Source organism: Anas platyrhynchos, chromosome 2 (assembly GCF_047663525.1).
Source record: "Anas platyrhynchos isolate ZD024472 breed Pekin duck chromosome 2, IASCAAS_PekinDuck_T2T, whole genome shotgun sequence".
NCBI lineage: Eukaryota > Metazoa > Chordata > Aves > Anseriformes > Anatidae > Anas > Anas platyrhynchos.
The window spans coordinates 133,593,428-133,605,959 of record NC_092588.1 but is presented as its reverse complement, the minus strand read 5'-3'; the positions used below and the strand labels follow the sequence as shown (position 1 = coordinate 133,605,959).

Genomic DNA, 12,532 nt, shown 5'->3' with positions numbered 1-12,532 from the left:
CTCCCAGCCTCTCTAATTTTAGTCTTAACTCCTAATTAAAACGCTATACCCTGAACTGAAAGGTATGATGAAAAGCAGCCCATATATTAGGCAGAAGAAGGTAAAGGCGGGGGGAGAGGAAAGGCCCGATCGGTGTTTCAACAGGGCACTTCACTCCCAGAATTATTCGGAAATTTCTGCTTTTAATGAGAAATGCTTGTGGGGTATAATTTGCAGCGTTACAATTTCAGTTCTGTCACGTTTCCTTTACATTACAGCCCCCTGTGTGGAGGTGTTACAATTGAGCAATCCGGCTGGATGCGGCCATCCAAGCTTCTGCTTCATTCCGGTTGTGCCTATAATTTCAACAGAATTTGGAAGCAGGCAACACTGGGAGGTTTACAGTGGGAGGAGCACAGGAACACACAAAAAAAACTTGTCAGCTTGAGGCAGGCAGCTACTCAGGAGGCACGCAGCTCTGAAGAGGAGTTAGGTGTAACAACCCCTGTCTCCCTAGATGCTCACCTCCTGACAGATGGGAACACAGGAGCAAATGAACAAAAATATGAAGACATTAACAAAAACAATTGTCATTAAGTGGCAGCATCATAGAAAAACCACCTATATTTAGCAGAAGAATAACATGGGAAACAGTGAATGTTGCTTTCTTCTCTCTCTCTCGTTCCAGTTGTTTTAACCACCAAAATTGCTGACAGTCCTGTGGTGGCAGAAACCAGCATTTAAATGCAGTTAAAAAAAAACAACACACAACCTGGAGGACCACTTGCAGAACATAAGTCCAGTTTGCTACCACCTCTGCACAGCAGGTGTTGGTGGGCCCTTGGCTGAGAGCAGTGTCACAGCCACGGAAGCAAAGCAGCGCTCATGATCCAGAGACATATGTTAAGGGCATGTTTCTTGTCATCACTCGGCTAATTACAAAATGGCTTTAGTACCACAATCAAGTACAAGCCAAACCACCCCATCTTCTCCTTGCTTACATGATTCCTTTCTTGGTACCCATGGAATTAACTAGAGAGAATTAATTAACCCACTTGGTTAAACACGTGGTCAAGGCCTCAGCGCTGCCACTTGCCCATACTCTCGTCAGCTAGTAAATAACTGCTTAGCTGTAAAAAGACAGCAAGTCAAAGCTCTGAATAGGGTGATCTCCATCTTCTGGAGCTCCCTATTCACACCCTTAGATCAGAAATGAAAGAGTTTAAGCAGACTGGCAATAGCTAGTGAAGACATCCCACTTTCTCAGCAAGGTTGGGTCTTTCCAGGCTGCAGCTGTTCTGAGCTGTGATCAGCACTGCTTTGTTCTGGTTGCATCAAACGGAAGGAAGCACAAGGACCTTCTGTCACAGGACAGTCCCAAAATGCGAACAAGACAGTGATAGGGCATATGAGAATGTTCAGACATTATATGCAGAGGAGACTTAGCCTCAAAACCAAATTTCTCATATAAAATCCATCACAAAACAGACAGATGTCACTTCTCTAATCACTGTACATTGCACAACAATGCAATAAACTCCTTAAACTCCTTAGCTCCAAAGAAAAGCTACTGATTCCAGCAGTCCCTGGTGAGTCTCAACGTTAAGGCACCTCACAGCTTGACTGTGTTTCAAAACGAGGCTCAGCAGCTATGAGCAATTTATCAGGGAAATCTGATGAGACATTCATAACATGTCCTATGCCGTGTACATGCAGTAATATAAAAAATACGACTTTAAAATAAACTGAAAAAAAGCAAAGCTGTAGTAGCATTTACAGACGCTATCTGATCTGCAGAAACATTTGTTTTACCTATTTCTGTCCAGTACTGCTTACTGAGATAGATTATGTTTAAAAGGAGTACAATCCTCATTGCTTTGCAATACAAATTACACATGTTAAAGAACCTTCTCTGACTAGACTTTTTGTAAACATAGATATACTTTAGAAAATAAGCTTCTCCCTTGATGCTGCGAGTCCAAAATTCCCCCAGCTAGTATAAGACGTTGTGAAAAATTAATTTGCACATCATGGCAGGCATGCTGGCACCAAAATGTTCATGAAATTATTTCCCATCTACAGATCTTACCTCAGCTTTCACTTACAGCTCATTATGAACTTCATTATTTTCCAGGTAGATAGAAACTTATGCTTGGATTCCATCCCAATGGATCTACAAGCCATCATATGCAGCACAATCCTTTCTACCAGAGCAAAACCTGGGGTGTCAATTATAAAGAGTACTACTTCATCAACTAATATGCTGGGCATGAATAAATCCCCAGATAACGTGGAAATGGATTTAGCAAGTCCACATATAAGCATATATTAAAATCCATTCTGCAGAATAGATTTTACATGCTGGGAAAGGGGCCAGCATCGCGCTTCATGAAGCAGACTTGTCGTTTAAGTGATAATAGAACAGGGCTATATCCAAGCAGATATAGATGTGACTGATACGTAGCAGAGACATCTGAGCTAATTTTAAGCTAGCAAAAATGAGAAGTGGGGTAAAACAACACACCTTGAGCGCTGCATTCATGCAGATAGACTGTTAAGCATACTTGAGCTAAGTAGTTTGGAGGCTATACTTTTGGACTTCTCTGTTACTGTAGACAAAAAAGGGGGTGGCTGGATATAAATATTCAGAATACCAAAAAAACTCTTCTTATTTAAAGCTAGAAGAGATCTGTCTTGTGCATGGATAAAATATACTAATGTTATTTTCCACCTAGCTTCAGCTTTGCCAGAAGTGATGATTAGCCCAAATGCTGCAACAGATAATGAATATGTAACAACTTTATGTGGTATAATAGGAGCCAATATGAATGAATTTGACTCTAGCTGGATTATTCCATTAGAAGTGGCAAATTACATTGTACTTACAAAGCAGTACCTGAAGCGCCTTACAGAACCATCTGGTCCATGTTAAGTGCAATATAAAGAGCATTCACACATCTGGAATGCAGAGAGGTAATCTGGTATCCACTGTGGTCTCCTGCTGTCTAAGGTCCAAGGTCTAGACATCAGAACAAGGAGACTGACTCATGCGAAGGCAGAATGTCAGAAGGAAAGGCTGAGTACCAAAGGTTACAGAACTTAAAGGAAGATTTCTACGCCTGTGCCCCAAATTCACTATCTATAATATAAAGCTGCAAAGCAAGTCAGTAAGGAAACTCATGTTCCCAGGATTTACAGTAACAGAAAATAAGTAAATAGGTGTACCTAATTACTGCGACTGACTGAGCATCCTAACGAACTGTACTGATAGCAGACAACTGTTTCAGCAGTCTTAAAACAATTAATTTGCTTAAAAGTTTCTGCTGTCTGTGCCAATGCTGAGAGCAACTTTATTTGCAGCCTTACAACTTTTCCTGAATGCATCTCACCCCTCTAGAGGACACTTAAAATTGTTGATCTTATTCTCCATGTTTACACTCATCCTCCCTCTTTCTGTCATATGAAGATGACTGAAAGGACCATCTGGTTCATGAGAGGATCACTGATGTGTTCCAATACAACCTTTTACTCTGCACCGCTACATAGCTAAGACATGCTTTTGCAGTATAAAAAGGTTAAAAAAAACAACCACAAAATAACAAAAAAGACACACCAAAACCAAACACAATTCTCCCCAGAAAATTATCACATAGAAGGAAGTCCTTTTAGTCAACAAAAGAGGATCACCCCTTTGCTAGGATGAAAAAGCCTAGTAGTTAGGACTTAAATCCAAAGCTAGACGAGTCATGCCTCAGCTCCTGCTTGTCCTAATTCAAAGAAAGAACATGAAAGAACCCAAAAATGGAAAACAAAATAAAAGAAAACAAAAAACTTAAATCTTCCAAATACCCAGCCATGAGGTTATATAGTATTTTAGGCTGATGGCTCTGAAACTCTTTCGTATGCGCGTATGTGCATGCAAGTGGACACCTTCTTGTGGAAGGTGTCTCTGCCTGTGGCAGAGAGGTTGGGATTTGATGATCTTTAGGATCCCTTCCAACTCAAATCCAATTCTAGGATTCTACATGTCTTCCTTTCATTCTGTGTTTTTCTTCAGGCTTTCCTCTGATCTCTGAACAGACAGATACATGAGGCAAACAGGACTGGTAGTCTGTTAAGCCTGTGATTGTAATCCAACAAAATCAGGATACACATCCAGGGCTTATTCTGTATGGAAGGAGGTACTGGAACAACCAAGGAACACATGTGGCCACAGGCCTTTTTTCAGACAAAGTAATATTTTGGTTCTTTTATCCAGAAGAGGTTCTAGCTCAGCATTGTGTCACAAAATCGGTGCATATCCAAGCTACTTAGGAGTTGCAACAGTCAATACAAAACCTAAGGGAATACAATTTAATCATGTGATACCTGACGTCCTCTTCATACAAAGTTAATTAGGCTCTGTTCTACAAAGTCAATTTGAAACATTTGTCTCAATAGCATTATCTTAATTATTCCTCATCAAAATGATACCACCCCCTACTGTGAACTAACATACTTGTGTAAACAAGAAAAAAAGAAACCTTGCAGTCTTCAAGCAGTTTCCCATTTTAAAACTCTCTAGTGTAAATACTAATACAGGCATTAAGTATTCAGACAGAATACAAATAAGAATCTCACATGTTCACCACTTCAAGGATCACTTTTCCTACTACACAGTATTTTTAATAGTAGTGCTGAAATGCAGATAATCTGTTTATTTTTTTTATTAGCACAATATTTTGCTTTCTGTAACAAAGTACCCCAAAGTGTATATAGGCAAGAATTCCTTGTAAAAGAAATACAGTATTTTATTCTTCATATACTAAAAGCAAAACTAAGTAGTATTTCCTTATTGTAAACACAAAAAATGAGGAAAAGGAAAGAATTGTGTGGAAATGGCCTACAGCAATTATCATGCAAAACATCATCTTACTGGATATCAGCACAGAATTAAATACCAATTTGGTAAACATTCTATTTATGGACAAAATTATTTCTTAATATGGCTTAATACTGTTATTTAATATTCTTTGACTCATGCAATATAGGAAACTTTCAAAAACTACCTGACTTTCTGCACACAGGTGCCAAAAACAAAAGAAAAAAAGAAGAAAAAAAGAGCTACCCAGAATCAGCAACTTTACCACTAGTTTATCCTATTTATCACCACTATCAAAGTTCAGCTGTCCAACTGTAAAAGCCCACGCAGTCTTTCTCACAACTTTCCTACTAGCACGGTATTTTGCAAGTACTTTGAATCTTATTAATCTTGATAACCTGTACTATACCCACCAGTAAAAACTGGGTGAACTCTGCGTATGTTAGGTGTCTTTTTCTATCCTTTCCAAAATGCAGCTGTACGAACTCTGAATTCCAGTTAAATGGAATGTGCTGATGAATCGTGGTCTGGCCAAAAACTTGCTTAGCATCCTCTGGAAAAAAAAAAAGAAAAATGTTAGTCTAATAATAAAATAAAATAACAATAGAGACGAGCATATATTTATATAAGCAAAACAAATACAGCATATTCTAACAGGAAAGCAATATTGTTCATATAAAGTAGTAACATATTGTAAAGCTAACCTAGCTTTTTCTTTAAACAAAATCATAATAAATGAAAAGTTTTGAAGACCCTCACAAATACAATCTCTTGAATAATCTTATTTGTGAAGTTCTACATTCACAGCATTTGATTGGAAGAGACTCAACTAGATATTTCAAGTTTCAAAATCAAGCAAGAAAGGATAAAAAATTAAAAGACAATTTATGAAAAGATGACTAAAGCTAACCAATTTTCAGCATAATCTTTTCAAACTGCTAACAATGAAAGTTTTGTGTCACTATAATTCAGGCTTTTGTATTATTCCAAGAGTTCTCCACATTCAAACAAATCAACTATAAAAATACCAGTATTTCAAGATCCACTTTTCTGTAGTTACCTTACAGGAACAGTATATGTGAGGCAGGGGGTGGAGGGACATGGCAGACAGAATACAAACTTATCACCACCTCCAACATAAAGCAGACTTTACAGTCTCATTTTTGCTATGGGATGCAGGGCGAGCAAGTTTTGTTAATCACACCTAAATGCAAGGCTGATAGTTTAGTTCAGATTAGTTTAGTTGTCCTAACTGGCCCTCAGTTTATTATGGACTTGGCAGATGTTTTGATAGTACATGACATTTTTGGCAAATGAATACTGTTTGAAACACACCAACCTGTATCATCAGTAATAAGGGCAGTATGTTCCTGGAATTGGACTATACGTATTTTAACTCACAGAAACATAAGAAGACCTGAGGAAGTACTCGTCTTTCAGACAGGTCTCTCATATGATGAAGCCCACTTCAGGGCAAGAGCAGTTGTTGTCTCAGCCAAAAATAAATGGCAAGCACATCTTGCAAAGACAAGCTCACAGCCAGAGGTTCCCAGCTGCTGTATTCCTCCCTCACGTCTGCACAAGCCTCCAGCAATGCCAGCCAGGAGCCAGTTCTTGTCTCCTGCTATCACCTGTGGGCACGGCGAGCTGTTCCCAGGAGACGCTCCCTACCCACAGGTAGGGCCAGGAGGAGGCTTCCTGCTCCCTTCACACTTCGCAGAAGCGCAGGAACCCAACCTCTCAGCTCCTGTCTGTCTCTGTGAGCCACAGAGCTGGAAGCCAGTTCCCAAGTGTGACCAGAGCCTGGGGGGAAGGAAAGCAGCACAGCTGTCTGTCTCCCTGCCTGCAGAAGAAGCTGGAAGCCACCTCCTTGGAGCCAGCCTCTACCTACGGGCAAGGCCTGGGAGCCATTTCCTGCTCACCCCAGTGCCACAAGTGAAGTGGGAGACGCCGCTTTGGGGCCATGAGGCCTCATCTCCTGCACAGGTTGAGCTCTGTTTTCTGGTTCGGTCCATGCCAGATAGGCACAGCGGCTCTGCTGACCTGGGGAAACCCAGCCAGGATGAAATTCACGGTCAGACAAAGAAGCAGGAAATGGGTGAGAGCCAGGATGGAACAGCTGAGAGCCTGGAAGCTGGCAGGAAGCACCTAAGTTAATGAAGGACTACGACATACATAAAATGGTTGTGAGGTGGTGAAAGAGGCAAGTGTCCTGCCTCACACAGACCCAAACTCACTGCAGCTGGTACTACCTGCAGGATAAGGACAGCTTGTTCTAAAGCAAGGGGGGAGGTCATAGTCTGGGATTTGTGGAGACAGTAGAGATGATATCGAAGACCTCTTCACATCTCAACAAAGTCAGTAGTTTCATCTTTAAAAATGCACCACCCACCGATCCCTGGGATCAGTTGTGAAAGAACAAGTTGGTTTTAACTTACAAACAGAAAAACTGACCCTAGTTAACCTCAAATTCTTAAAATTCAGATCTTCAGGCCCTAACGTCCTATGAGAATTTTCTCCAAGCAACTTGAGACACTGCCCCCAGGGCAGCATTGTTCATTCGTGTCTTCAAGCTCCATCACAACTGGCTTGGGTCTCGTCAGCCAGCATTCTCCAGTGGCAAAATTCTGCTCTCAAGGCAACTGGGAGGAAAAGTCAATCGGTTCAGACTGACTGTCCCACTACCAAATGCCTGTTATTTAGGATGCTTCCTACCGATGCAGCTTAGGGCAGAAGTCACATGTTGGAGATTATCTTCCCGATTTCTGCCAGACTTCCTCCCCCAGCCCTCAAAGAAAGGAACCTGCAAGAAGAAGGCAGCCAGTTCTGTCCACCAACAAAAGGACTGTAAAGCTGTCTCCTCCTGCTAGCAACCACTCCGCTTTTCCAGAGGAGTGAAGATATTCCCAGGACAGCTACAGTACCTATTTAGATGCCTGTCTCCCACACAGCATTCAGATGCTCATCAGTTTTCTTTGTCCCTCTCAACCCATCTCCCAGATTTACACAGAACAAGACACTGATTCTGTTTGGATGAGTTTAGAAACATTGACATTTACAACAACTAGGTTTGGTTGGACTCCAGACTTGTCATTGTCAAAGACAAAAAAAAGCGCTTTCTTACTTGATGTGAAATAAGAGATAGGAAAACCGTAGTTAATATAAAAGCAGTCTCAAACCTCTTTTGATGACAGCAGGCTCCTCACAATCTTTACTTATGTTTACATATGAAAATTACAGTGTCCTGTGATTATGCCACTGTGATTTTATTTTGATTAGTTATCACACATGAGCTATGTTGCAAGTACAATGTGTCTTGCTCCCCCGAGTTGCCTTGTAAACACTCCTTGGTTGTGGCATACAAGAAAAATTACCACTCAAGAAAATCAAAAAACAAAAAGTGAAAAAAAAGCTAACTTCTGACAAAAGGACAAAAACAAACAAACAAAAAAACCCACCTCGTAATATTGGCACTACAAATAGGAAAAGGAACCTTCAGCAAAGGAACATAAAACCTGACCAAGCCTGCTAACCATCAGAAGACATCCAATTGTGTACTGGAACTCACTCCAAATTATTACTCACTTCTAAATATAATCTACTAATCATCTAAGTACAGAATTAAAATAAAAAATGTACAATTTAAAAATGTAGTTTGGACCTTAAACCTGGAGCTGTGAAGTTCCACCAACTAGCTGAACTATACACCTTAAAACATAGAGTAGCAGAAAAGTTTCTCAATAGCCACGTGTTTTTTTGTTTTGTTTTGTTTTTTAAAGGAACTTTTTTCAGAGTCACAGAATAGTTTGTGATGGAAAGGACACCTGGACCTCATTTGGTCCAGCCTCCTGTCAAAAACAATCCAGTCAGGTCAGGTTGCTCAGGACCGTGTCCAGCTGAGGGCTGATTATCTCTAGGGATGGAGATGCTTTCAAACTATATATATACACAAGTGCCTACATGTTTGATAGCTACAAAAAAAAATCACGATCTACAAAAATCCCACTTAGAAAATAGCCGCAAAATTTTTGCAAATAGGCTGTCAAAATGGGATTTGCTTTATACAGTTGTATGTTACATCTTTATGCAATTATTATTATTACTTTGCTTGGTATAGAAAACCTGTGCTAAGAGGTTGAGCCTTGAGAAAAATGAGATTATCCTGATGATATTGGTAGTAGCAACTCCTGCAAAGAATACAGGCTACCTTCTGCAAAGAGGAAAGTAAAAGACAAATTCGAAAATACATGAGCTATCATAAGCTAACAAGAGTTCCACATGTACCAATAAACTTTTCAAACCCTTATGGCAGTAGCTGCTTCTATATTCATCATACTCAAGGGCCTGAAGAGGAACATATGAGCATTACAGCTACAGCTTCGCTCCAACAAAGTAAAATGAATACAAAGAGTGTCAGACAGATCCTTTTTATACAGAGATATGGATTTTTAAAAAACAGAATATGCAACTCCCCATCATTCTGCTCAGACAATAGGTGATATCTTTAAAAAAGGTGTTTTGTTAATGTTGCACTACTGTGATCTAGCACTTGGAAAAGCTTCCTTTAAATGGTTGAAAAAAGTTCAATGTTTTCAATTACAGAGTCATTTAGATAAAAACTCACATTAAAGAAAAAATTAAAGAGGGAAGTCCCGTTGGTCAAATTAACCTATTTGTGAGTAGCCGTTTCACCGTCATGACTAGAAACCCTAACACCTCGCCAATCAGCAAGTAAAACCTGACCTAAAGCCCAGTGGAGATGAGAACAGAATGACTTTAACAGGCTTTCCACCAAGTCCTCGTTGACCACTTGGAACTACATTCTTCCATGAGGCTCCTGACCCTGTGCCACCAGATTCTGCAACCTCTTCCCCCTGCCCCATCTATGAGCACTTAGATCAGGGTCTGGGCAAAGAGCTGTGAGAAGCTGCGTATCTCAGGTCCTTGGTTTTTGCCTGAACTAGTCCATATGGACACTTTTGCCTCAGTGATCCCAAACCTGCTGACTCTGACTGAGGCCTGTCCTTGAACCTGCCTCATCACCACTGGCTTGTCTGGCAATTGCTGGACTCTTGGCTGACCTTGGTCACTGTCACCAGACCTGCTTTGGTCTCCTTGTTTAGGCAGCATGGGGCTGTGCCCCTCCTTGGTGAGGTCTCTGCCTGTGCCTGCCTGTCCTCTTGTCACCTCTGCTGGCTGCAGGCTCACCCGCCCTGTGGAGCTGCCGCCCTCGCTGCTGCTGGCAGCAAAAATAAAGTATGACGGACCTGTGCAAAAACGTGTATGTCTAGAGACAAGTACATATGTATGTCAAAAACACTCAAGCAATAATATTTTGTATTATCTTCTTTTACTGAAATTGTTGGGTTTTATCCAAGGGTTCTTTGTCCCTTTTTTGTCTTTTTTTTCTCCTCCGTTTCCCTTTCCTATTTACTGTTGTGAACTTCAAATATGCAGCACAGAGTTTATTTCCATCCTTCCACGGTCTGGCACTAAGACTGTTCTATAATTATGCCTTTTTATTTTGGAAAACATATGCTCACATCACATCTGCTCAGCTAAGATGTGAACTGATGTTTTCCTTATGGGTAGTCCAAGTACTTGACTGGGTTGTCCAGTCATCCACATTTACCCAGAAAAGCTGGAGCACTCTGGAAGTACTAGCATTACAATCACCTTCTTGACCTCCCTGATGCTTTGTAAAGGAAGTGGGTTAAAATAGTTTTATACCTGGCATGCTGTGAATTAATAATATCTCGGAACACCTTGATTACTATGGATTGCAAAGGAAAAGTACTCATCCCTCCAACATCCCTTAGCAAAGAAGAGCAGGAATAGCTGTCACAGCCACCTGTTTCCATGGGTGAGAAGTCCTGACACAGTACACTAATGCTGTATTTTTCTACCTCTTAATTCCTTGCAAAACATGGGCTACAAGCAATTCCACAATTCGGAATAAAAAAAAAAAATTACGTTAGGTTCTTTCTTTCTGAAAAATACTATTAGGAAGATATCTGTTAGAACTCTCACGCTGAAGCTGGCGCGGTAGAAACCGAGTACGTAATTTGAAGATAATGGGATTGTATTTCATGACTTGAGAAGGGGGGGGTTGATCTGAAAAAAGGTAGCAGCTCAGGTCAGTGCAATTCATCTGCACTCCATCATGCGGTATGCTTCTGTTTTAAAACATTCATTCAAAGGAGTGCAAAACCTTCCATTAGTGCATCCTGTATATTTAGACTAAGATCAGTTTCACCTGCACCTAAAATGTGTGGCTGTATGTAGACATTTTGGTATAAACACCTTAATAAAAAAAAAAACAAAACCTGATTTTGCTTTTGTTAAATTTTTGTGCATGCATATACGTGTAAGTGGTAGCTTACTGGTTTTTTAATAGGACTAGTTACTCCAAATTCAGAGAAAATCCCCAAAGATGCAATTAAACACAAATAATAAAAATGGTAATTTTAAACTAATTTAGCCGTGTTGAGCTAGTCCAGCTGTGGACTAGTGCTGAATTGTAGTGGACAAGCAGAGGTTTTGCTGCCTAACATAAGCCAGTGCTGCTCATGTGTAACCAAAGCTGTTGTATCAAATTCAATGTCCCAATTTCCACGTCGTAAGTGAAATCATCATCTGGACTCACTTCTGTTATCCCTGTCGTGGAGATGTTAAAATCCCAGGACTTTCAGAATCCAGACTGACTCAACAGCTTTCTTGACACTGGCAGGGGCTGACTTTGCTGTAGCTGTCCAGGAAAACAAATTTCCTTCAGAGTTCACCTGATTGTTTCCTACAGCAGTTTAATACACCAACCAAAGTGATAAAAGCAAACTCCTGGCTCAGAGAAATTATTCTAAAAGAGCATAAAAGTTATTACACTTTACTCTCCAAATACAGACTTGAGAGCTCTATTTCTTTAACAGCTATTTTGCTTAGATAGATGGTATTAAAAAAAATCACTTTCTTGCAAAGCATTAACATACATTTTCCCCCACTTAAATACTTCAATTTCAAATGCACCACAAAATGTACTCCCACAACAGTACTGTATTAGTATAAAACTATTTTAGTTCAATTAAAATGTCTAACTATCTACCCCCAAACCTACCTAAACTGTAATTTTCACTTTGAGCATTTCCAACATGTTCTCAGTTTTGTTTTCTTTTATCAGCTTATCAAATCAGGTCCTGCATTCCAAATGTTGGAAAAAATAGTTATTAACTGCTAGGTAACAGCAGATTTTCCAATTTAGAAAACCGAAGTACACACACTCTGAAAGTATGTGTATTTTGCCATCTGAAATTTCATATTAAAATTTGTAATAACAAAATACCTTGCTAGCTTTCAGGGCCTGCTGAAGTTTTTTTGCCTTCTAGTTCATAATTCTAGGACAATTTGAAAAGGGGATGGAAAATAAATAAATAAAATCAAGCTTAAAATAGTATACTTCTGCTGCTACAGTTTAAATATATTCTGGTGTGGAAGCTTCTGGTTCCTCTCCAAATGCTGCCAAGTAATCATGTTGTATTTTTTTCCCCAACAGCATATACAGCTGCATGAAAGATGGCTAACCCTGGGCTTACTGTTAACCAAAGAGTGACCTCATATAGTTGAGATTTACTCTCAAATTGGCTTTTTCCCACCTTTTCCACACCTATTTTTTTCTTTTTAAGTAGCACGAAGTAGCAG

At 40.0% G+C, this 12,532-nt stretch overlaps 1 protein-coding gene across 4 annotated transcripts in view; it reads right to left on the bottom strand.

Annotated features, from left to right (window-relative positions):
* The window catches only part of SLC25A13 (solute carrier family 25 member 13), a 97,794-nt gene that overhangs the window by 44,379 nt on the left and 40,883 nt on the right, over positions 1–12,532 (bottom strand). For all 4 annotated transcript variants that reach the window (XM_027450822.3, XM_027450821.3, XM_027450820.3 and 1 more), the window contains one exon: positions 5,254–5,393. In XM_027450822.3, coding sequence (XP_027306623.1) covers positions 5,254–5,393 — 140 coding nt within the window. The remainder of the gene's footprint in view (positions 1–5,253; positions 5,394–12,532) is intronic.